At 39.3% G+C, this 26,619-nt stretch overlaps 1 protein-coding gene across 2 annotated transcripts in view; it reads right to left on the bottom strand.

Annotated features, from left to right (window-relative positions):
- The window catches only part of LOC130920351 (transcription initiation factor TFIID subunit 4-like), a 275,123-nt gene extending 248,830 nt beyond the window's left edge, over nucleotides 1-26,293 (bottom strand). The window contains exons 1-3 of one of the 2 annotated variants that reach the window (XM_057843513.1): nucleotides 24,903-26,293; nucleotides 19,247-19,419; nucleotides 6,006-6,167 (exon numbers count right to left, since the gene is read on the bottom strand). In XM_057843513.1, coding sequence (XP_057699496.1) covers nucleotides 6,006-6,167; nucleotides 19,247-19,419; nucleotides 24,903-26,292 — 1,725 coding nt within the window. In that variant the 5' untranslated portion in view covers nucleotide 26,293. The remainder of the gene's footprint in view (nucleotides 1-6,005; nucleotides 6,168-19,246; nucleotides 19,420-24,902) is intronic. The other variant, XM_057843523.1, reaches the window with a different exon arrangement.
- Nucleotides 26,294-26,619: the final 326 nt, after the last annotated feature.

The raw sequence follows: 26,619 nt of genomic DNA, 5'->3' as shown, positions 1-26,619 counted from the left end.
ATCCATTTTGACTGGGTGGGTGGCAGCGATCATTCGCTAGCACCGACTTCTCAGAAAAACTTTATTCTCTTTTCTCTCTCTATTCTTTTTCATGGTTTGGCTGGGTCTGCGACTCATACTCAGGAGCGACTTATACTGTACTTATACTCAAGGTGCGCCCTCTACTTCGAGTTGGTGTAGTTCAGGGGTGCCCAATCACGGTCCTCGAGAGCCCCTATCCAGCTTGTTTTCCGTGTCTCCCTCCTTTAACACACCTGAATCAAATGATCAGCTAATCAGCAAGCTCTGCAGCAGCCTGATAACGATTCTAATTAGTTGATTCAGGTGTGTTAGAGGAGGGAGACATGGAAAACAAGCTGGATAGGGGCTCTCGAGGACCAGGATTGGGCAACCCTGGTGTAGTTGGTCAAAAGTGATACTGAAGATGAAGACCTGAATGGATTAGGGAGTTTTTTTGGGGAGTTTGTTTTGTTTGTCGTTAACTGAATAACTTCATATATCAACAGATACCTGTTTAGCACTTCTTCTTCTTCTTGTTCTCCCGTTTTATTACAACTACAATATATGTTTGTGCTTGGTCTCTGATTAAATAAAATTACCTCCCCAAAATTCGACTTATACTCCAGTGCGACTTACAGTGGGGAAATAAGTATTTAGTCAACCACTAATAGTGCAAGTTCTCCCACTTGAAAATATTAGAGAGCCCTGTAATTGTCAACATGGGTAAACCTCAACAATGGGAGACTGAATGTAGAAAAAAAAAACAAGAAAATCACATTTTTTGATTTTTAAAGAATTTATTTGCAAATCATGGTGGAAAATAAGTATTTGGTAAATACCAAAAGTTCATCTCAATACTTGGTTATGTACCCTTTGGCAATAACGGATGCCAAACGTTTTCTGTAACTCTTCACAAGCTTTTCACACACTGTTGCAGGTATTTTGGCCCATTCCTCCATGCAGAGCTCCTCTAGCGCAGTGATGTTTTGGGGCTGGCGTTAGGCAACACAGACTTTCAATTCCCTCCACAGATTTTCTATGGGGTTGAGATCTGGAGACTGGCTAGGTCACTCCAGGACCTTGAAATGCTTCCTATGAAGCCACTCCTTTGTTGCCCTGGCTGTGTGTTTGGGATCATTGTCATGCTGAAAGACCCAGCCACGCCTCATCTTCAATGCCCTTGCTGATGGAAGGAGATTTTCACTCAAAATCTCTCGATACATACAGATCAGTCGTCCTGGTCCCTTTGCAGAAAAACAGCCCTAAAGCATGATGTTTCCACCCCCATGCTTCACAGTGGGTATGGTGTTCTTCGGATTCAATTCAGTATTCTTTCTCCTCCAAACACAAGAACCTGTGTTTCTACCAAAAAGTTCTATTTTGGTTTCATCTGACTATAACAGATTTTCCCAGTCCTCTTCTGGATCATCAAAATGCCCTCTAGCGAACCACAGACGGGCCTGGACGTATACTGGCTTCAGCAGGGGGACACGTCTGGCAGTGCAGGATTTGAGTCCCTGGTGGCGCATTCTGTTACTGATAGTAGCCTTTGTTACTGTGGTCCCAGCTCTCTCTAGGTCATTCACTAGGTCCCCCGTGTGGTTCTGGGATTTTTGCTCACCGTGCTCACCGTTCTTGTTATCATTTTGACGCCACGGGGTGAGATCTTGCATGGAGCCCCAGATCTGGGGAGATTATCAGTGGTCTTGTTTGTCTTCCATTTTCTAATAATTGCTCCCACAGTTGATTTCTTTACACCATAGAAAATGTGCTCCCACAGTTGATTTCTTTACACCAAGCATTTTACCTATTGCAGATTCAGTCTTACCAGCCTGGTGCAGGTCTACAATTTTGTCTCTGGTGTCCTTCGACAGCTCTTTGGTCTTGGCCATAGTGGAGTTTGGAGTGTGACTGACTGAGTTTGTGAACAGGTGTCTTTTATACTGATAATGAGTTAAAACAGGTGCCATTAATACAGGTAACAAGTGGAGCCTCGTTAGACCTCGTTAGAAGAAGTTAGACCTCTATGACAGCCAGAAATCTTGCTTGTTTGTAAGTGACCAAAAACTTATTTTTCACCCTAATTTGATAATAAATTCTTTAAAAATCAAACGATGTTATTTTCTGGGGGGGGGGGGGTTCAACATTATGTCTCTCATGGTTGAGGTTTATCCATGTTGACCATTACAGGCCTCTCTAATCTTTTCAAGCAGGAGAACTTGCACAATTGGTGGTTGACTAAATACTTATTTGCCCCACTGTATATCTGATTTTTTTCTCTCTTTGTTGTGCATGTTGGCTGGTGCGACTTACAGTCCGAAAAATATGGTATTTTCATTAATTGCACATTTATAATAGCGTTTTCAGGGTAAATGTATTTCAATAACAATACAATACTTCAAAAATGTATGCAGTAATAAAAAAGTGCTGTTGTAGACAAACTGCATCACTGGAATGCTCGCCTTCAGCCTCAAACTTCGCTCCTTTTTCCCACTTCATGAGGTAGACCAGAGCCTTCCTTCATGACTCCCGACACAAGCTTGCTTAATGACTTGTTTCGTTTTGAAAAAAAGGGCGATTACACCGTGCATCTTTGTGAATCAGTGAAAATGGGTAGCCCCTGGACTATGTCAAAGGCCAATGACAAAACTAAGAATTGGGAAGTGATCATGGGCAAACTGCATGAACACACTAGATTTGTTCCAATTGAGTAACTTAACCTTGTGGGTTCATGGTAATAGAGCCTGAGAAATTTGAAGCTAAATCCCAGCAGAGGGTTGTATCAACACAACAAACCTAATACACAAAAAACATCACAAGGCAGGATTCAAAACCAACTGAAACAATCACTAAAGATTGTAAAATTAATCATACTCTTCTCTCATGCATTACCACTCACCAGCACCCCCCAGCTGATGTATTTCCATCACGACAACTACCGTATTGGCCTGAATATAAGACGCCCCCGATTATAAGACCCCCTCTTTTTCAAGACTCAAGTTTGAAAAAAAGACTTTTTGAACACCAAATTAAGTTCTATACAGAAAATAATTACAGTACATCTGAAACAAATGATTATAACAATATATTTGAGAGAAAAAGCATGTTATTTTTGCTTCATTCAAATCTTAATATCTGAACATTTAAATATGTAAACTAAAGTGCAATCACGTTTATAAATGAATGGCTTCTGGTTTTTCAAATGTAAATAAACCAATCTATTGTGAAAAAACAACAAAATTGCAATCACTGCATTAACCATCAAAGTGAGGTCTAACTGTAACTGTAGTCTTGAAACAAATCTGAATAAGGAAAAACATTGCAATAAAATAATGCAAACTGGTTAAACTTGAGAGTAGCTGAGAGCTGTCATGACAGAACATTACTCCTCAAGTTCAGCATTCGCATCAATGATATCTGGTGCCATCTAGCGTCGTGAATGGGTATAATGTAGAGCTGAAAGGAATACTCAAGCAACTCGAGTAACTCGAGTTTAAAAATTGATCCGAGTAATTTTATTCACCTTGAGGAATCATTTAATTTTGCCAGCTCTAAGCATCACATTTTGCCCGGACTACTTTTAATGTGGGACAACGCGCTGACGTCACGTGCGTAGAGGAAGAAGAAGAAATACCTTACTGCAGCCGACAGCCGTTACAAACTGCGCTGACGTTGCTAAAAACTACGCCCGCATGTTGTTACGGTGATAGCAGCCTAGCAGGTAGCGTCTGATGCGTGTCATAGATATCGCATGTACGTAGAACTAGATGCACAATGACCGACTCGGCGGCGTTAATGAAACAGCCGCCATCTTAAAGCAGTACACTTCTGAGCGCTCATAAATAAGATTATCGTTACTGTCACTCGCTCACTAACGTTATCCCTGCGGAGGGCGAGGTTTCTATTCATTATGACCACTGTCGATGCGTGGCTAACTCTTATACATACAGGCTTTATTTAATCTGTGAAAACAGCGCTGTAGAGTGATTAGGGTGTAAAATAAAAACATAATAATGGTAACTGTCAATTTTAGCTCAGTAGTCATTGCTGGATAAAACACCAAGTAGCACTGGTGCCTAATGTGCTCCAATACAGCACAGCATTTATTTTGAACACTGCAAAAACTCAAATCCTATAAACACTTACAGTTTAGACTAACTTAAAACTTAACTAGAACTTATAGCTTGACACAAGTGGAAATTCAATTGAAACACGTAGGAAAAACACCTAACTTTTAAGTCGTGTGTTATCAAGCATCATGACATTTTTAGGTAAGAAATATATTTTTTGTAAGATCTAAAAGTATTTGGAGTGAAAGCAGTGAACTAGCCTTTTTTTAAAGTCACATTTGAGATGCAATTGTTGGCTGTTTTCAACAATGTACATTGAAAATAAAGACATTGATTGACTGAAAATGGTTCAATATTACATGAAATGTCTTGTTTTCTCATCTATACTGTATGTATAATTGCTCTTTACCTAAAAAAAAAAAGTGTCATCCGATTACTCGATTAATCGATAGAATTTTCAGTCGATTACTCGATTACTAAAATATTTGATAGCTGCAGCCCTAGTATAATGTCTAGACCCCAAATATAAGACGACTCCCACTTTTTCAGTCTTATTTCAATGCAAAAAACACCGTCTTATATTCGGGCCAGTACGGTACTTGTGAGGAAAGAAACTATCCATATCTAGAGATTTAGCCCTCTTACACTGATGATTACATTGTCTTCTAAAATTGAGTGACTGTCATAGTTGTTCTTGTAAATGTTTTGATCTGTTAAAATTTAGAGAAATCTCTTTCGCAGATGCATAATTCTTTGCTTTGAGACAATTGTATGGTTGAAAGCTGTACAACAAGACAGGTGACATTCACAACAACATACCGGTGGTCAGCAACCCGCAGCTCAGTTTAATGTTAAAAATTAATAATTGATTAGATTATTCTGGTATTTGTGAGATTTAACAAAGAAGTATGAATTCCCTTTAGTTGGCAGATTAAGTCAGGCTGTTCTTTTGTTTCTTAACAGAACACGGGTCATGCATTTAACAACTATGTAAAGTCAAGGTTGCTAATTGGAAGGTGTGCCCACGAGTCTTTGCGGCTGTGAATTAGGGACAAAACATCATTCAATGATATATGGCGATACGAAACATCCCGATACGCACCAAGTTCGGGAAAAATGGATCATGATATATAAACTACAGTACACTTGATGCTACTTGACTAATGCAATATAGGCCATAAATTTTGTTGTCAAATAGCTGGCCTGCGTCAGTCGTTTTACCACAAGTGGCCATTGAATAGTTATTGGCGCTCATGAGGCAGGATGAATCACTTGCCACTCTCATGACATAAGCCGGACATCAGGCTTCCACTCTTTTCAGGACAATAACAAGTCATAGCCTGTCATTGAAACTCGAAACTACGAAACGAAAGTAAAATTATCACATGACAACAAACTAAATTGCATCGCAAGCATTTCATGAAAGAACTGGAACAATAACAGAAGAAATAATTAGCAAAGAGCATGGACTTTATTTGGAACTGTGGTGCCGCATTGCATGCTGGGAGGCATGATGCACAGTAGCAATATGTTGTACGACAATAGTTTTGACAGCAGAGGTTTTTGCTCTTGAAGCCCATGAAGCAAAGTTCTGAGAATTCTATAGCTATTTTATTAAGAAAACATGAATGATTTGTGTTACTACATGAACATAATGCAACAAGTCTGGTATACTGAGGTACATCATTCTGTGAGTTTAAGTATATCACCATATACCAACTGCGAATGACCACAAAGACTTGTGGGCATACCTTCAGAGCAACAACTGTGCCTTTGCATAGTTCACTCACGCAGGTTATGAATTTACCAACTATGTAAAGTCATGGTTGCACTTGGAAGGTGAACCCAGAAGTATTTGCGCCATTAACAAACACAAAGGCTTGTGGTTAAAGGTTGCTGACCCCTTTAATAGACCAACGAAAAGTGTTTTCTCACTGGGCGCAGCGCGGGACAGGAGGTAGCAAAGGAAGAAGAGGAAGAAGAAGAAGAAGAGGAGGTGGTCTGCAGGGCAGGACTGGAAGGAACAGGAGAAGGAGACGGTGCCACCTTGGCTGGAGTCAGAGCACACTGCCTGGTGGCCTGAGAGGTTGCTGGAGACTGTCAGAAGGAGAAGGAGAGAAAAGGAGCGGGAAAATATTCAGTCATACTCATTCACAGATTCATTCTGCAGCACTTGGGATTTTTTCTGTGAAGCCTAATAACCATCCGCTGCCCTGTGTTCCTGGAACAAGGAAATTTGCTAGTAGGTAGAGTTGTCTACTAATGACTTTTTAACCGATAACCTATATCCCGATGTTGTCCAACTCCAAAATCAAATCCCGATATCAAACCGATATACGTGGTTGAAGACTTAACATATTATGGCTAAATGTATTGTGATGTCCCACTGGATACTTCAATAACGATAAATGTAACAACTTTAAGGTTTTCCAAATTAACATTCTGTGAAAAATAACAGAACAACTTCAACTGAAGTTATCGGGAAAAAGTGCCAATATTGCACCTCTATATTTAGTATTCAACTCAAAATAGTGAAAACATCAGGGTTTTTTTTTATCATATTCTCTCTGAGATAATCCATGTAAGTGCTGCAAAGTGTCAATAAGGCACTGCAATTAACAAGGTGGCTCTAAAATATATTGATGGGGTAGCAAGAGGAGAGCAGGAAGTTTATGAGGGTGGAAAATATTTCATGATGATATAATAGAGTGGTATGAAAAAGTATCTGAACCTTTTGGAATTTCTCACATTTCTGCATAAAATCACTGTAAAATGTGATCTGATCTTTTTTAAAATCACACAGATAAAAACCAGTGTCTGCTGTAATTAGAATCACCCAAACATTAAAAGGTTTTCATATTTTAATGAGGATAGTATGCAAACAATGACAGAAGCGGGAAAATAAGTAAGTGAACCATCACGTTCAATATTTTGTGGCCTTCCATTTGGCAGCAATAACTTTCAACCAGAAAAACAATAACCTGTAGCTGCAGATCAGTCTGGCATATCGATCAGGACTAATCTTGGCCCATTCTTCTCTACAAAACTGCTGTAGTTCAGTCAGATTCCTGGGGTACCTGGCATAATTTGCTGTCTTTAGGTCATGCCACATCATCTCAATGGGGTTCAAGTCTGGCCTTTGACTTGGCCACTCCAGAATGTGTATTAATTTCTTCTGAAACCATTCTGAAGTTGATTTACTTCTGTGTTTTGGATCATTGTCTTGTTGCAGCATCCATCCTCTTTTATTCTTCCATTAATTATCGCAAGTTGTCCAGGCTCTGAGGTAGCAAAACAGCCCCAAATCATGATGCTCCCTCCACCATGCTTCACGGTGGGGATGAGGTGTTGATGTTGGTGAGCTGTTCCATTTTTCCTCCACACATGAAGTTGTGTGTTACTCCCAAACAATTCAACCTTGGTTTCATCAGTCCACAAAATTTTTTGCCAAAATGTCTGTGGAGTGTCCAAGCGCCTTTTGCGAACATTAAACGAGCAACAATGTTTTTTTAGACAGCAGTGGCTTCCTCCGTGGAGTCCTCCCATAAACACCTCTTGGCCATAATTTTACATAAAAGTTGATGTGTGGACTGTGCCAGTGATTTCTGTAAGTCTTTAGCAGATACGCTAGGGTTCTTTTTTACCTCTCTGAGTATTCTGCGCTGAACTCTTGGCGCCATCTTTGGTGGAAGGGCACTCCTTGGGAGGGAAGCAACAGTGGCAAACTGTAGACAACTTTTCTGACTGTTGATTGATGAACATCCAGACTTTTAGAGATGGTGTTGTATCCTTTCCCAGCTTTATACAAATGTACAATCCTTGATCGCAGGCCTTCAGACAGCTCTTTGGACCGAGCCATGATGCACATCAGACAATGCTTCTCATTAAGACATTTCTTACCAGGTGTGTCTTTTATAGTGGGCAGGGCAGCTTTCAACCACTCATCAGTGATTGAGCACACACCTGACTTAAAATGTTTGGTAAAAATGTGTTTCAATTGTTCTTTAAGTCTCCTTAGGCAGAGGGTTCACTTATTTTTCCCCCTTCTGTCTTTGTTTGCATACTGTCCTCATTAAAATATGAAAATCTATAAATGTTTGGGTGGTTTTAGTTAAAGCAGACACTGTATTTTCATTTGTGTGATTTTGACAAAGATCAGATCACATATGATGGTAATTTTATGCAGAAATGTGAGAAATTCCAAAAGGTTCAGATACTTTTTCGTACCAATGTACATTATTGATTATTTGGACAATTTACGATATTATGCGATTATACAATTCAAGGGCCTTCAGTCGATTTAATACGAAATCATGAAGACACCTAAGACAATCAGTTCCAAGTTATCTAAGGCAATAAATAATACATAACAGTTTTGATGTGTATGACAATTTTGTTGATGAAATATTAAATTTTATTCAATAAAAAAACATTCATCAAAACGGCATATGGAAATTATAATCATTTTGCATTTTGATTTAATTGTATCAAACTATGATGAACAAATCGGTAAATTGATCCAAATCGATTAATTGTTACACGAACGTTCATTCGCTGTCACCCTCCCAGTTGAAATGAATTGAACGTCTGCTAGTGATGAACTCAATTCAATTCATGTGCACACAAATACAGAATATGAAGAAGTAGGATGGCGGCGGGGGAGGGAGTTTTTTCCCTCTTTGCTAAAAGTTTAGCAAGATACAGAAGTGCCCACGGAAGTTTGCACGAATGGGGTTGATAGTGGGGGGGTTGGCAGGGCCACAGGGCGCATCCAACCGCTAGCGTTGCCACACTGTCATTACGTCTCGCTCCTTCTACCTCAGTGTTGCGCGTTTTAAAATAATCAAGCAGCAGGCTGATGAATGATTGAGGAGGTTATGGATGGAAGGAAGGAAGATTGTGACGCCTTCCTCTTCTCCCCTCTGGCATTGAGGGAAGACTGACAGGCCCGACAGCTCAGGGAATAAACATCATACTCTTTTATTTGCACCCCCCCCCATTATGCTTTTCCCTTGGCAAGGGGGGTGGGCAATAAGACTGCCTGTTCATTTGTCAACATTGTAACAACGTGTGAGAGGATGGCAGGCAGAAATAACAAAAATACTTTATAATTTATATTTTTTTCAATGTATAATTTATTTTCCCATTTGTATATTGGAAACCAGTTCTATGCAAAAATATTTTTTCTTCCTCACGTGGAATATAGACAAGAGCTGTCCCGACTAGTCGACGTAGTCGACATCATCGATGACGTAAATGCGTCGACGAGCACACCTTCCCATCGACGTTTAATGAAGGGTTAAAAAATATATATATGCGTGGAAAGTTGAGAATGGGGGACCCTTGGTATGCAAGCGGGGAAAGCGACACAAAGCCAAAAAAGCGCACCAGAGTGGCCAAAGACTTATTTCAACGAAACAAAGGAGGGGGCACGCTGGCAGATAGGAAGTCCATATACCTAACTAACGACTTTTTTATTGAAGTTGCTAAGCCTGTCACGATACGCAATAAATCCATCCAAAATAAAATGAAGGCAGTAATTTTCACGGCTGCGTTAAAACGCCGCGTGCGTGCATGCATGTATTTGTGTGTGCGTGCGTGTACACGTGCATGTTCATGGCATGAGACTCCAGTTCCTTTCACAGATGTTGATTGGTCATCAACACGCTGTAGAATTAAAGTTAAGACATTCAAAATAAGGAAACACATCTACTAGTATATTAAACACTGTAAAACGTTAGCATTGCTTACATAGAGGCTAGTGGGGAAAAAAGACAACGTACTAACCACTTTACCCTGCTATAAAACATTGGCAGTCTTCTCCAAACAGCGACCTTGCGGTTAAAAGGTGACACTTTAAACATGAAAAATTGGATTACAGCATTTGCAAACAATGAGAACAAAAGAAAAAAATCTATTACTGACACCACGCGGATGACGAAAAGTGCACTTTCTTTTGCAGAGTGTAAAGCTTACGGTTAGCAGTTTAGCGAATATACTTCCAGTGAACATTTCAAAATAAATGCACGTCCTCTTCAACATATAAATAACTATTTCAGGAGTTAATCTGGCATACTTCAGAATTCAGATTCTACACTAAGAATAGCTTTAAAATGACCTTTATGAAAAATTTTATTGGCAATGAATAATTATATAATTATTTTTATTGTAATTCTAATTATTATAATACTATTATACAGAGTAGTATACTATAATATTAATTCTAGATAATTTTATTTTATTTTTTTTTGAAGAATTGTTTTGAATCATGTTGGAAAAGGGAAGTCAGTGTGAATCTGTTTAGATTCCATTCTTTTTCACTAGTTAATGCTGTCAGCATTTGACTGCATTGTTTATTTGTGATTCATTATTGTTATTTACAGTACATGTTTATTTGTATTTTAATAAAGAATTTAAGTGTTCCAAATTTTTTTGTGAATTAAGTGTAACCAAAAATGTAATTGCTCGATTAGTAAAAAAAAAAAATATATATATATATATGTAAATAAATTAATTAAAGTTATTAGATTAGTCAATTAATCGTTAAAAAAGTCTGCTGACCAATCAGGAGAAAAATAGTCGTTTGGGAAAGCTCTAATATAGACTCAACTTTTCCTCTCTACTTTCAATTAGGGTACCCAAAACTGTTTAAATTTCACTAAATGGCAGAAGAGAGCTTTTCATTACTTTCTCCAAAGTCAGAAATTAACTTTCAAGGATGTGACTGTATCAATTTAGCATATTATTAAAATGTAAAACTCTGATGATTACTTATCATTAACATTGCTCTTGTATGAATTATTCTATGCATATTTTCCGATTTTCCTGGAGACTTTTCTGTGGATAAATGGTACGATATAAAATTGATATCCTTTATTTTAATTTTGATTATTTCGTAAAAGTAAATAAGGTAGCAAACATGCAATAATAAACACAAAATAATTGTGATATCTTAATTTACAATTGTGTATTATGATGAATAATGACATGTGAGTCAGAGTGACAGTAATAACATTTAAGTCTGTGACTGGTTGGGTGTGCTCCAGCACCCTCAAACAAGCGTGGGAAAATCAGTACAGCTCATTGATGGACTAATAGTGTTTCAAATATACCGCAAGACGGTAAAATGCTGCCCTCCTGTGTCGGTCATGTGTCCTTACAGCTATTGAATTAAACAACTGTGTTAAGCGGGACATTATGTTAAATTGACTTTTTTTTTGTACATAAAAGTGCTTGTTTGTTTGTTTTGTTTTTGGGGAAACAAAAACCAATAAAAAATGCTCAAGGCTGCCAAACCCCCACAATGCATCTGAGTGAGCTGTTCTGAATTTTCTGGCATTATGACAAAGGAATTTTACTCATTTTTCATACATAAAAACTAGAGGCGCAACAATTAATCGATTAATCGACAAATAATCGATTAGCAAATTTATCGAGAACTGTTTTAATAACCAATTAATTGTTTGAGACCTTCTTTAGCTTAAACTTAAATTCTTAAAATTATCACATACAGTGGGGAGAACAAGTATTTGATACACTGCCAACGGGTTTTCATAGGGTTTTCCCATTGGCAGTGTATCAAATACTTGTTCTCCCCACTGTACATATAACTTCTCAGTTGTAAATATTTTCAGATTTCTTGATTATATTTTTGTTAAGTCAAAGTAGGACATGAACAAAAACCTGCATTTACTTTAAAAAAATCAACAATTCACATTTTTACCTATTTTCGGACATCTTGCTGTCTAAACTAGCTTCTTAATAAGGCTGCAACAACTACTTGATTAAAATGAATAAGAAATTAGTTGCCAATGAATTTGATAACTGGAGTCTACAACTGTATCAATTAAGTCAGGAATCTGTAATAAAATATTATTTTTGAAGGAAATAGTCATCCATTTTGTCTTCATTGTTACTTACAATATACCTAAAACAACCTAAAGGTAACTGTGAAGGTAATTAAAAAACGCGACATTTATCCGATTAATCGTTTAATTAATCGTCCGATTAATCGATTATGAAAATAATCGTTGGTTGCAGCCCTAATAAAAACAGATACAGCTTCACAGCCCATAAATTGCATATGGTATAATTATCATCCATTGTTGTTTTCAATCATGGTGGCTCATGAGTAATCACGCTAAAACAAAGGCGACTGCATCATCGAATAGCGACCATCAGATTCGTCAAACTGTGACAATTACATCACCAGTTCAAGAGTAAATAGACTCCAAATCTGCATAAGTTGATAAATCTACTTAGAAACAAAATAATTAGAATTTAAACACAAGATTGGATCGTCTAAATACAATATTTGATGAAAAAGCATGTTCCACCACACCTACTACTCTTATACACCTTTCCCACTGGCCAAAAAACCCATGTCAACCCACTAACAATCGGCTTTTGGTGGCAGTGGGAAAGGTGCAGCGACCCGCCTCGACCCGTGTCAATCAACCCGCCAAGTGACCTCGGCTCTGATCGTCATGCAGTGTGAAAGCAAAACCCCAGGTCAACAGTCAACACCCTAATCTACGTGGTGACGTAGGCTCTTACGTGATGCATCATAACAACGTACCAGTCGCCTCCCATTTAACACGCCCCACAACCGTAGTCACGTCAATGCTCATAACAAAGCTAGTAGAAGAAGAAGTCACGTCGCCTACGTTGCCTCAGCACAAGAAGAGTGTTAATCCTTTGCTGCATTTCGACCATTTTGAGGGACGTAAAAAGCATGAAAACAGACAACACAAACGGAAAGGAGGCTTCCATGTTGCTCTGCATTGTTTACTTCCTTGAACTGAATGAATTCGGTCGCACTTGTCGACATGCATTTTAGCGTGGTGACGTCACGTAACCTTACGCACGGCTGAGGAGGGGTGGAGGGTTAGACGGGTGGAAAAAAAAAAAAAGACACGGCTTTTTTTTTGTCAATGGGAAAGGTGCCAAATGCCAGTTGCTAGTGGGTTGCATCGGCTTGGAAAAAACGCGCGTTGACGCACTGGTTTCAGTGGGAGAGGGGCATTACATAAGTTAAAATGAAGCTACTACCCGGCATGCAGTTTTAAAAGTCATGATTTTAAACAGATGTACAAATAGGTGCTTGACTTCAACAAAGCTTAAGACATGATATTAGCTCCCTTGAATTCCAGCACAAGAGTAAAAATATCTTTTTGGGACAAATCAGTACCTTGCAGAGGTCGGTAGGAACTCGTTACATTTACTTTAGTAACTTTTTTAGAAAGATGCACTTCTTAACTCATATGTTTCCAATAACGTATAAATATGTTCTATTTTTATTTGTTTCAGTGTCCCAAAGACGTATTTGTACGGCCGGGGTGCCGGCGGAAGACGACCGAATGGACGTCCAGGATGCCAGGCGGCGGACGACCGAGCCGAACAACTGGGGGACGCCCGGGACGCCAGGCGCTGGATGACCGAGCAGAACGACCAGGACCAGCAGTGCAACGGACGACGCCGTTGAGTCCGTGCTGCTCACCGAGCAGAAACAAGCGGTGATGAGGGAAAAGTTTACCCCGGCTGTCGCAGCCACAACAGCATCATCTCTCAGTTAGTTATGTGTAAATAAATTGTTACATTGCTATCAAAAGCTCTATTTGTCTTGTTGTTTATGTTATTTTGTAAAAGGAAAACATTATTCAGATGTTTGGGAGGTAACTAAAGCAAAAAATAGCTGTGTTAAAGTCAAAGTTATGTTTGGAATGTATGCTTTCACAAAAAGCTCAATTTCTTAGTTTTTTCATCAGAAATTGGAAAATTGCGCTAACTAAGCTATTTTCTAATGCTGATTTCTAAAGAATGGAAAAAAACATATGAACTAACTTTTTTTTTCCTGCTGAAAGAAGAGAGTCAAATCTTTCTTTTGGTGGGTTCCATGTTTATATAGCAATAGAACTGAACTTTCTGTGGGCCTAGAAAAATCAGTCAAAATCCAGTAAAACAGCCGGGAGCGAAGGGGGTTGCACCGGTGAAAATGGCTGGGAGTGAATGAGTTAAAGTAGTTTTATCATGCAATACTTTTTCCTTTACCTGAGTATATTTGTGAAAAGAAGCACTACTTTTACTCCACTACTTTGGCCGACACTAGAGTCGTTAATTTTTCCTCTTTAATTTACATATTGACTTTAACTTTTGCAAGAGATGCCAACAGTGGCTGTGTCAATTTCGCCAGTGAGACGTCGCAACAATAACCACATGACTCCATTATACCAATCATAGGTAACAATGTTTTTTCTCCGCTAGAGGGCACTCATGCTGTTTCGACATGTAAGGTTTCATAGTGTTGTTCTGGTCTGAATTCAAAGGTTTTTTTGTCATATTTTTGGCCTAATATGGTCATGTGATTGGTTATTGTACAGTATAATAATAACAGATTTTATAGTTGAAGTTGTGCTGACAAAAAAAAAATATGATTATTAAAAGAAAATCAGACATTGTACACAGCTACTCACAATGTTACTCATTACTTGAATATTACTTACAATGAATAGTTTTTACTTGTACTTGAGTCAGTTTTTGGATGACTACTTTGTCTTTTACTTGTGTCATATTATTTAGACGTAACAATAGTCTGACTTGAGTAAAATTTTTGGCTACTCTTCCCACCTCTGATACCTTGCTAATACATTCGGGGATGTAAACTAGCAAATGTTAGCCTTGTTTAGCTACATTTTCAGCAGATAAGTGACGATTGTTTCTAAAATATATATATATATATTAAGAGTGTGACAATATCTCGATACAGTGATATATCGCGATATTTTGCAACCCGATCGGTTATCGATATGCTCCCGCCAAGCATCGATACTTTTATTTGACATATTGGCCATACAATGGAGTATGGAAGCTGTAAACTGCTCAATGTTTGTTGAGCAATTCCTTGGCGGTCCACTAGGGGCGCTCAACAGTGGTGGTGAAGGTAAAGTGCGCACAAGTCGCCTAGAGAAGAAGAGCGGTCCCAAGTGGGTTGAAAAAAAATAAAAAAGCTTCGTGAGAACGGTGGAGGAAAAAGTGAGAAAAATATTGCTGAAAATCACACATGTGGACACACTTTGGATTTTACACCAACAATAAAGGAAGTAAGGTGAACAAGGACTTTGCTGTATGCAAGAATTGTCTAATAAAATAAGGTTCACTGGCAGCTGGTGACTAATTGGAGACCGGATTTCTATGGAGCATCACTTGAGGTAAGAAAGTTTTGCAATGTACTAGTAATTGATTTTTTCATTTAAATGTATTATTTTGATTACATATTTGAGAACCACTTTCCATCTAGTTTACTACCCAAACTGTTATGACTGCCATTTTGATACAATAAGCTATAAAAACGGTTTGAATAGCTTCCAAGATATATAAGGTGACGTGCATGATAATTAATGTGTCCTACATATTAAAAACAGGTAATTATTGCATTTTTAATTTCTATTCATTCAATTCATATTTTTTTTTAAATTCACTCCATACTTCCAACACACACAAAAAATCAGAATTTCAACTCAAAAGCTATTGAGTAGCTAATATTTTTTATTTATTTTTGTTGTTTTTAAGGTGAGGAAGAATGTAACTGAGTCTGACATCACAAATGCTGAAGCAGATGGTGGAAGTGCTCAAACCAATGCTTTTGACAACAAAGGTCATATACAAAGAAAAGACCCACCAATTTTATCATTGCCCCACTCCAAGCTCAACTGCTGACTGACACTTACAGCACTGTTAAAAATTTTCAAAAGATTTATAACTTAAGAAATTAAGGGTGCCATTAATCATGATTTCGCCAAGAAATATCAGTGGTTGTGGTTTGTTTCCTCTATATGTGCAGGTACACAATTATCAGTAGATTTATATTTTACAGCAATGTTGCACTGAAAAGGTGTCACTGTTTAATAAATGACTTAAACAGTATTTTTTTCTATTTTGAAATATATGTTTTTTTTTTCCGTTTCAACAGTTGTATCGTAGAATATCATGTATCAAATTTCTGACCAATATATCGATATTTTCTGTATCGTGATATTGTGAGATAATCGTTATCGTGAGCCTTGTATCGCGAATCGTATCGTATCGTGAGGTGCCTTGAGGCTCCCACTCCTAATATATATATATATATATATATATATATATATATATACAGTGGGGAGAACAAGTATTTGATACACCGCCAATGGGAAAACCCATTGGCAGTGTATCAAATACTTGTTCTCCCCACTGTATATATATATGTATGTATATACAGATATAAATGAAGGAATAATATAATTGTGAATTTCTTTACTTTTTTACATAAATAAATGTACTGATAAGCAAATTTAGATATTTAGAAAATTTGCAACTAAAAAATCTGTAAAATTATAAGTTTAACGACATTAATACCTGTTTTATTTATGTGTTTAATCATTTTGCTAATATAATTGTGTTTTTTACTCCCGTATTTTTCAGACTGTATGCCGCTAATTTTTCCTCTGCGTTTGTCTCCGTGGCTTTTATAATGAAGTGCCTTTTTTAATGGATTTTTTTAGGGAAAAACGAGATTCACATTTTTATATTTTCCCGTTAGAAATTATTTAAATTACAATTTCATGTCATTTCGTGACGCGACCCTGCGCATCATGACGACTTTGCCATGTTCAAAGTCTCTAACGATTAGGTCAAGTGTTCCATCATAGACTTCATAATTATATTGACGGGTCAGATTCGACCTTCACTGCGCCACGCCTTCAAGTAAGGGGGCCATCCCACAATCCGCTTCAGTTATTCGCAGTGACACATGCAGCGATCTAACGCCGGAGTATGAAAGCTGTACCGCATACAAACAGGAATGATTGTCTCAGGAGTGATTTGTTTGAGGATTCAAGGTAATTATTATATTTTTTGTTTTTTCACAAGAATTTGAACGTAAAAAGCTCTTTGTTGTAAAGCTGCCGCCACATTGTCTCACAGACTAGCATCATTCTTCGACATATTTACGTAAAATAAATGCTAACTGCCTGTTTTTTTGCTCTTTTAACAAAGAATCGAGACTGTTTTACGTTCATATCTATAAAGAATTCGGGGATTTAAGCATTTATTCACAAAAATTTTCAACGTAAAAAGATCTGTTTACATATGGCGGCCGCCACATTGACTAACAGACTAGCATCGTACTTACCCATATTTACGTAAAATAAATGCTAACTGCAAGTTTTTTAGTTTTTTTCTTTTTTTTTTGCTTTTAGCCAAGAATTGAGACTGTTTTACGTCCAAAAGAATTTTCACCGGAAAAGCTCTGTTTACATATGGCGGCCGCCACATTGACTAACAGACTAGCATCATACTTCGACATATTTACGTGAAATAAATGCTAACTGCACAGTTTTTTGCTCTTTTAACCACCAAGAGTCGAAACTGTTTTGCATATATATCTGTAAAGAATTCAGGGATTTAAGCATTTATTCACAAAAAATTTCAACGAAAAAAGCTCTGTCTCTGATTCCACTCGGCCAGCTTTAACGGCCACGCCAACAATCCAGGCCCCCTATTAATCGGCCCCGTGTCCTGTCAATATCATTATGAAGTCTATGGTTCAATTCTGACAAAACTCATGAAATCCTGTGGGTATCTGTGCATGTTCGGTGAGTATTCTGTTCTCAAAATGCACCCTTAGGTAGTTGTAGCGCCATAAACTCCAATTGTAAGGAAGTCAATTTCACGAGTATGCCGACTTTTTCTCAGGAGAAGATCTTTGCTGCCACTCCAGAAGAAGAGTTAAGTCTAACCATGGATGATTGGACATATTTTAAAGGAATGCATATACAAATCAAGCAGTAAAATGGGTCTTGGCTGCCAAACTAGTGGTAGCAAAACATGCCATAAGCTACGTAAGACCAACAAAAACTCTCAGTATTCTATAGATAAATAGGAGACGATCTGGTTCTGTATCCTGCTACCAAATAACGATTTTAAAAGGGTGAATATACAACACTAGCTATGATAAAAGGATGCTATGCTAGCACAGATTAACTTTTTTCAACCAGAACTCTGAGGACTTTATTGCCCAGGAAGCTCTGGCTGATGCTTGATCCCATTACAGAAGAACAGTTTGAGGGTAGCCCTGGGTGTTTTGACTGTTTTGATTTATAGAGGATAGATTGCCATAATGTGCTACAACAAAGCCGCTATGCTAGCCTTGATAGCCGTTAGTATATCAGATGTTATGATGGGGTATTTTTAAAAAGACTGTCCGCTTTAAGCTTAGAAGGCAAGGTAACGTGGATTTTGTTTTTATTTAAATGCAGTGACCTGTTTTTTCAAATTAGGCATATTTTCAAGGTTTAAGACTGCCTCGGAGAATTCGAGTGGGTCTAGTGTCAGACTCCCCTAGTGACTGGCTGCTGCATATTAATAAGGATGATGCAACTTGGTGTGTTGATGCCTGTTTATTTGGTGAATAAAGATATTTTTGATCAATCAAATACTTCTGTGTAACATCAGTCTATGTAAATAACTCATATTAAGGCGTGGACACCTATGGTTTATAGTCAGGTTTGGCGTACATATAGATTTTTTTCTTGAATTTTGTGAAATTTGGGGTGGTGCAGTTTTAGTCAGGTACGGTCCGTTGAACGGTATATTTAATACGGCTTCAAAATGGGGGACAAAAACAACCTGGGTCACTATAGGCATGACCGCTCACTGTGCCCAAGTGCCAAATGTCTACTTAGCTTGTTACAACGTGGCTGATAATTTGTTCAGATGTTTCCCAGGAAAAAAAGCATCTTTTTCAAAACAGCCGTCCAGTAGCGAGCAGCGGCCCGGGAAGCCCAAAGGCAAGCGGCGGCTCGTGCAGCAGCATCCACCGCTGGCTGGCGCTGAAAGAAGGGGACCCCGCGGTGCTGCTCGCGCCCAGACATCTGCCATGCAGTGCATTATAAAGCCTTTATGGCATAAAACACGTCAACCCAATTGAAGATATACTTCATATTTTGGTGACGGAGGTTGTATTTGTTATTTTTGCACTCAAACTTTATAGAGAGTTTTTCAGACGAAAACATTTTGAGTATTCATCAACTAAAACTAGATGAAATTTCTCTGCGTTTTCGGCGAGGAAAACTGGACGAAGACTAACACAATTTGAGATGACTAAAATATGACTAAATAGTGATAGTAAAGGTCAATATTACCTGAGGCGTGGTTACTCTGAAGGATGCTCCCGTGGTCGGAGTGGCAGGCCGCGGCGAGATGTTATTCTGGGCCTGACCCTGAGCTTGCGCCTGAGCCTGTGCCTGAGCTTGAGCCAAAGCTTGCTGAGGAACCAACACCAGCTGGCCCAGCTCAGTCCGTACCAGCACCATACCTGAGGAAGTATGGGAGTATTTAATTTCAGAAAATTGTAGGAAGGCACAGAGAAAAAAGGAATGGAAGGTAAGGAAACCAAAAATAATTTTTCCAGTATTGAAATGATCAGAATTGTGCTAAATCTTTAAAAAATCCACATTTACTCAAGGTTGTCACATCACTCCATCGTAGGAGGAAATTTTAAAATGTTAAGGTCTTCACTCTTCTTTTCATACATTTTACACAATAGATCTCTAGCAATGGACATTTTGCGGGGTGGTGTGGTGTGGCTCAATGGTAGAATAGTCTTTCCCCATCCCCAAGGCAGTGGGTTCAATTCCCGGCTTAGACCAATTTGACCTACATCGGTATATTTCTTTAATCTGACCGGCCGATATGAAAAAAAAATCAATTTAAAACTGGTTTATTTTGGCTTAGATGTAGCCGAGCCTCTCTCTCCTGACTGCTGTCTCCTGCACTAGTATTTACCCTGTCGTCTGATTGGTTAAATGGTAATGGTAGATGGAGTTACACTTGTAGCCTTTCCACCTTTTTAAAGCTCTAATAAGCCACAATTGTTCTCTTTTACTAAAAATGTTATTTGAAACATATATGTTATTGCCATTGATTTAAAAATCTATAATATTTAATACATGTTTTGACCTACAGAGGGCACCACTTTTTAGGCGCGCAATGCACGCTGTGGTACCTGCATCGAATTTCAGCTCATCAACAGTGTCTTCAAAACGATCCTCGGCGGCTTGCCAAGATAATGACTTGCTGCCATTTGACAGTTTGTATATACCTTTATTTTTTTATATTTTTTGTCTGCCTCTCACCGCGGGGGTTTTTTAATTGATCCCAACCTACTTTTATGGACCCTTTTTTGTGTCTCCCTTTTCACGATCGCTTGTTTTTTTGTGTGTTCAATAACCCCTTTTACGCAATCCCTATGTTATTGTTGTCTGCTTGTTTTCTTATTCTGTGGTCAAGCCAGCCGCACTTTCTTTTCAGTTGTGTTTCCCCTTCAGGTTTTAATGCACAGACTGACGACGCATGTGGGTTGCGATTGCTTTATAAGGAAATTCATGACTCTGACGTAACGCGGAAGTACAGTCCTATGGTCTAAGAGCTCGCTGTCGGACGGGAAATTTGGGTTCAAATCCCAATAGAGACCTTCATTTAATTTATTTTGCTGCTCGTTTTGTTAAATATCGACAGTGCTGTCCTGCTCATCACTTTTCCGCTCGGGTTCAAATTGGAACGGACAACATGTTTATGTCGCCAACGAGTGACACTGTGGAAGTACGGCAGAGCTGCTCAGTAAAGTCACCACCCAGAGTGCATTACGTCGTCAACAACAATGGCGACCTACTAGTTCAGCTAATTTTTCAAATTTTATACAAACAAAAACATTAAGAGGGGTTTTAATTAGGGTTGGGCATCGTTTGAAATTGAACGATTCCGGTTCAGATTCAGATTCCACGTTTCGATTCAGGTTCCGAACGATTCTCGATTCCGATTCTTTTAAGAGGCAGGTTAAAAAAAAAAGGCAGGGTAAAAAAAATTGCATGGTTTATATTATACTCTTATCTTCTCGATGATTTTTTAAATTATATGGACTTCTCACACTGCTAATTTTAACTTATATATAAATATCAGTCTTTGAACTCAAGCAATTTTTTTCTGCTCGACGGTCAGTGCATCGAAACATGGAATGGAAATTTTAAAATTAGAACAATTCTGGAAGCATCGGAGTGTTAAAATGGGTTCCCATCGATGCTCGATGCCCAACCCTAGTTTTAATATCAAATTATTATAACTAATACTAACATTTTTCTTTGAAGAACTAAAAGTCTTTCTGTCCCGTGGTTCCCTTTAAGGCCTTCAAAACGCTCCAAACAATATCCTCATCTACCTGCTGGTGACGCAACACCAGGAGCAACTTGGGGTTTAGTATCTTGCACAAGGATACTTAGACAAGGTAATCAGGGTGGAGAAATGAACCCACAATGTTTGGGTTGGGGAACGACTATTCTACCATTGAACCACACCACCCCCTAGTATTAGCTATTATTTTCTATTTGTGTGATTTAATAACATAACATCTATAACATGCTTCAGGCCTTTCATTGACTGCAAATGAATATCTGCCCCAAAAATGGGTTCTCGGCCCCTCTAACTACTAATAATCGGTATTGGTCCTGGAAAACCCATATCGGGTCGATCTCTATTTTAATGCCCTAATGGTGGAAAGGCACAATACAAATCGAAGTCCATTTACCGTTTCCTAAGACGTATGAGGACAAAGCTACCATTTTAATTGACATAAGCTAGAAGCGGTTAGCCAACAATACAAGTTGGGGTTAGTTGTCACGATTTGGACGGAAAATTTGGATTCACAGGATTTTTATTGTCACTCTACATTGCAAATTGAAATTATTTTCTTGTGTACAGTTTATCATAATGAAAAACCAGTAAAACACAATGTGTAGTGTGAAGGCAGTGGGAAAACCAACTCTGCATATTTGAAGAGCACAGAGCTTGTGTCTGTCGCCACAGTTATTCAGTGATTTTTTTATACGCAAAGATGTTCAGTTCTCGACTCAATTTAATTTTGTTTTGAGTTACTTTCTTAATTTTTGCGTCTTCTTCATATATGTTCAGTGATGCCAACTCCCCAGTATGGATAGTAGCTATTGGCTGTCCTAAAACTCACTCGATGACCTCATTACCTAATATACATAATTTACAATTTGCATGTAATTGTAATAGAGAGGAATAACGTCGTGAGAGAAGCCGAAAGTGAGTTTAAAACAAAAACAAACAAAGAAAAACACTGGAAAAAGCCGCTAGAACTGTGGCTAATCGCTTTAAACAAAAAAAAGTCGCCAGACTGAGTGAGAAAGTTGCCAACTTGGCAACACTGTATATGTTTCAACAGGCAGCCCTTTTTGTTTCCATCTTTTTCTTGAGGATGAAAATACTCACTCATCTTAGTCATATTTTAGTTGTGTCGAAACATTTCCGTCTAATTGTTGTCGATGGAACTTCCTAAACATATTTGTTTAGTTTTAGTCGACAAGACGAAAAACTCACCTGATATTCGTCTCATTTTTGTAGGTTTTAGCTTTACATAAGCAAAGAAGCCCTGCTCCCTCCCCCATGTTATGCATTCGAAAACTATTTACAATGATGGTGCCACTCAAAAAAGTGTACCCATAAGTCTTTGCGCCTGCACCTATAGGAGCGTAGCATTGCTACTCTAGAACTAAAATGAGACAAATATTGATTAAGTTTTCATCTCATCGACTAAAATGAGGCTAAGATTTTGGGGGAGGTTTCGTCAACGAAAATTAGATGAAAACGAAAGCGTTTTGACACAAGTTAAATATGAATAAGGCAAACATGTATTTTCGTCCAAAAGATGAAGACGAAAAATAAAAAAAGACCAACAACAACAGTTTGCTAGTAGAGGGCATGAGGACAAAGTTACGGTTTTAATTGACATAACCTTGCTTGCTAGTTAATTGCTTTCGAACTGTTAGCCAAAAATACAAGTGGGGAACTGGGTTGTCACAATTTGGATTAATGGGATTTTTATTCTTACTGTAAAGGACACAGTGATATTCTCTCCAACAGCTCTCAGTTGTGTACATGGTTAGAATGAAAAACTCTTCAGAAAAAAAATCATATGAAACAGTAAAACACAATGTAGCGGTGTGTGCAGACAGCAGGCGTACCAACTCTGCATATTTGGAGAGCTCAGAGCCTTTGTCATTACTGTATTTCAGACAGTGAATATTTTTGGGACAAGATGTTGATGTTTAGTTCTTGAATCAATTTAATTTTGTGTTGAGCTACTTTCAAAACAAAACTGTTGTGTCTTCTTAATTCATATTCGGACACTGAGGGAAAATAGTGTGTGTAGTGTGTGAAGCACCTAGACATGTGCCCATTCCTGGTTTCAAGGTATACCGTGGCATGAAAACATCAAGGTTTCAAAACTAAAAACCTCTAATATGAGTTCACGTTTACACAAAATTAAAGGTTAGTAAACAATGTCATGAACGTTTCCCACCAGCTACAAGAGTTAGCTCCAGTGTGTTTAGTGTTTCTAGCAGTGGTAAAACGTGGTATATTTTTTCTCTGGCAACTGCCTGTGTTGAGAAAGAGTGTGTGTAAAATTTAAACATGATACAAGTCATACTCACGTGCTTTTTAGGGAAAATAATTCAATTATTTTTGTTCTGATGGCAATAATTAGAGGTGGGAATCTTTGGGCACCTAACGATTCGATTTCAATTACGATTCAGAGGCTACGATTCGATTATAAATTGATTATTGATGACCCCCCCCCCCCTGCTATTAGCTGCTTTTAATGTTTTGTACATTAGTTACAAAAACTGTAATAAAAAATTAAAACAAAATTTAAAAAAGCCTCGCAGGCTTAAATAAACGACTATTTCAGTATCAAGTTAACAGTTAAAAACAATAAATAATATACTCAAATCCCCATTCTGTATCAGCAGGTTTAAACTATATTCCATTAATTTAATGTTGTGAATCAACCGTAAAAGTTAAAATTGCTCCCGTTATTCCATAATTTCCCTTTTGTCTACTTTCGACATGTGAAAGCTTTAAAACTATTTTACAGATAGATTCAAGTCAATATTTTACCTATTTAGGAGTATTTTAGATAAAAAGTTAATTAGGTTCGCTTGGAAGGTTCGCTATAACAGCCTTGCAGGGAAGTCTACTGCTTTAAGATGGCAGCCGTTTACGTACGCCCGCATCTAGCTTTCTGTACATGTGCTGCTAACACCACCGAGTCTAATTGCATCTAGTCCTATATAAATATGATATCTACCGTAACATTATGTGGACGTACTTTGTTAGCAGCTGTCGGCAGCAGTCAGGTATTTTGTTGTTTTTTTTATCTCGCGGCATGAGTTGAGCTAGAGCCGTGAGTTGAGCATTGGCATTATCCGATGGGTCGTGTAATGACAAGCATGATGTTTAGCTACTCTGGCTCCGTTCCTCATTGCGTCCCGAAGACCGCGCGGCGCGCCGAGTGTGTTTTACTTCCGCTTTACTTGACATATTTCAATAATCGGAATTTGGATGTTTGTGAATCGTTCTCGAATCTTCCACGGCCGAATCGCGAATAATCTAAGAATCGGAAATTTCGCACAACTCTAGTAATAATGGTTGTGGCTGTGTGTTTAAGCTCACCTAAAGGACTGCATGTATTTTAATTGTATTTAGAATAGTTAAGTTATTTTTTTAATTTATTTTAACTTAACAATATACTTATGTTCCAATTTGCAAATATGTTTGGAAAAATCCTGTTCAATGGAAAAACTTAGTAAACAGTAGTAATACATTTTAGAGCTCTAATTGCGATACCGTGAAACCATGACATTTTGGCTTAAAGTTATCATACCGTCAGAATCTCATATCGGCACATGCCTCGAAGCACCTGGACACAACAAGCCTTACCAGATGGTATGGTGAACCCAGGGGGAAGTTGAATGGTGGTCTGCTGCTGAGGAGGTCTGACAATAAGCTGTGGTGCTACGATCCTCTGTGGAGCAGCCAGACCGGGTCGGGCCGCGACCTGCGTGGTTGGCGAGGGTGCAGGAGGTACGGCGGGGGTGACGGGGGCTGCGATGGTGGGCCGGACCGCGCTGATTGTAGCGGTCACCGATGTGGTCTGACCACCGACGCAGCTCGTTGTCGCTGAGGTGGCCGCAATGGTGGTCGTGGTGGTGGTGGTAGTAGCTGTGGTGGTTAAAGGTTGAGTTACTGCAATAGTGCTGGCGGCGGGTGTTGTTGTCATGGCAACGGAGGAAACAGTGTTAATGACAGTGCTCGTGGTGACAGGTTTGGATTGGCATTCACTGGGTGCCACTGTGGGTTCCGGGGTGGGTTTAGTGTGGTTCTCCTGCGCAGGTGGCGAGGAGGTGGCAGATGTGGGCGAAGTGACAGGGGAAGTCCGAGCACCCTGCTGGCTTAATGCCGACAGGCTGGTCCCGTTCTGGGCGATGCTGGCTACGATGTGACTGGGGAGTCTTTGCAAAGCGATGGTGGGGGTGCCCCGGTCCAGGGCGATGGCAGACTGACCGGCAGGGATGCTGGCGTTGGCGAGGGTGAACGTCGACGTGTTGATGGCGGCGGTACTCGCCGGCCGGGTGTCCGCGGGGCTGCCGTCACCGTCCTCGGTTGGGCTGCTGCCGCTGCTGTTCCCTCGGGTGGTCGCGGCGGCACCGTTCAAACTCTTAATCCGAGCCGAGGCGCACCGACGCGGGGCGGCGAGGCGTCGTTTCGAAGCGTCTGGGTGAGGCTCACCTGAGTCCAGGGAAACCTTCGCTGGGTGCCCGTAGGTGCCGGCGGTGCTGATGCTGCTGTTCGGCGGGGAAGTTGACACGCCGGACGCGGGTAATGTTGTGATGGATGCGCCATGTGATGGAGAGCCGCTGCTACTGGAGGCAGCGGTGGCGGCGGAGGGCTCACCGGAGGCAGCGGTGCAGCCCTGGGAAGGTGCTGTGACAGTTTTATCCGAATTATTGTCCGTAGAGTTTAAATCCTGGCGCACGTCAGGTTTAAAACGGCGCCCTTGTTGTTGTTGATCTAGTGTTGTGGAGCCCACCGGAGCTGGTAGTGTTTTCCCCAAGTGATGGTTAGCGGGGGCAACTGAGCCAGAGCTGCGATTTTCATCGGTTTTGCCCGTTGAGTTGCTCTGGCCAGCTAGCTGAGATTCCAGTGAACCCACCAAGTCGCTCACAGCCTTCTCATCCACCTCGGAAAAGAGCATATCTTCCAGGGGGTCGGAGGCGCCCGCCATCTCTGAATTCTCCGATTGCTGTCTTTTTATTTTTACTCTGCGCATGCGTGTTACTAGGCATTGTGGGAATGAGTCTGACGTCATTAGACATTTTTCTGGAGGGAGACGAAATGATCGTGTTCCTTCATCATATCTGTTCTTAATTTATTAACACAGTGGAATGATACACCTAATCGTTTGCATAAGGTTTTCACGCGCTTATAATGCATCTAATTGTTTGAAAAAAATATATCGCACCGAATGTTATATTACGGCATAAGCTAGCGGACAGAATGGGGGCAGGGTAACGGGATCCCGTCCCGTAGAATCTCGCGATAAAACAAAAAATGGGAAACGTTTTGACTCTTTATGTCTTATCTATTCCAATTTTCT

This window comes from Corythoichthys intestinalis, chromosome 1 (genome assembly GCF_030265065.1).
Source record: "Corythoichthys intestinalis isolate RoL2023-P3 chromosome 1, ASM3026506v1, whole genome shotgun sequence".
Classification (NCBI taxonomy): domain Eukaryota; kingdom Metazoa; phylum Chordata; class Actinopteri; order Syngnathiformes; family Syngnathidae; genus Corythoichthys; species Corythoichthys intestinalis.
The sequence above is the reverse complement of the archived record's forward strand: the minus strand, read 5'-3'. Positions and strand labels throughout refer to the sequence as shown.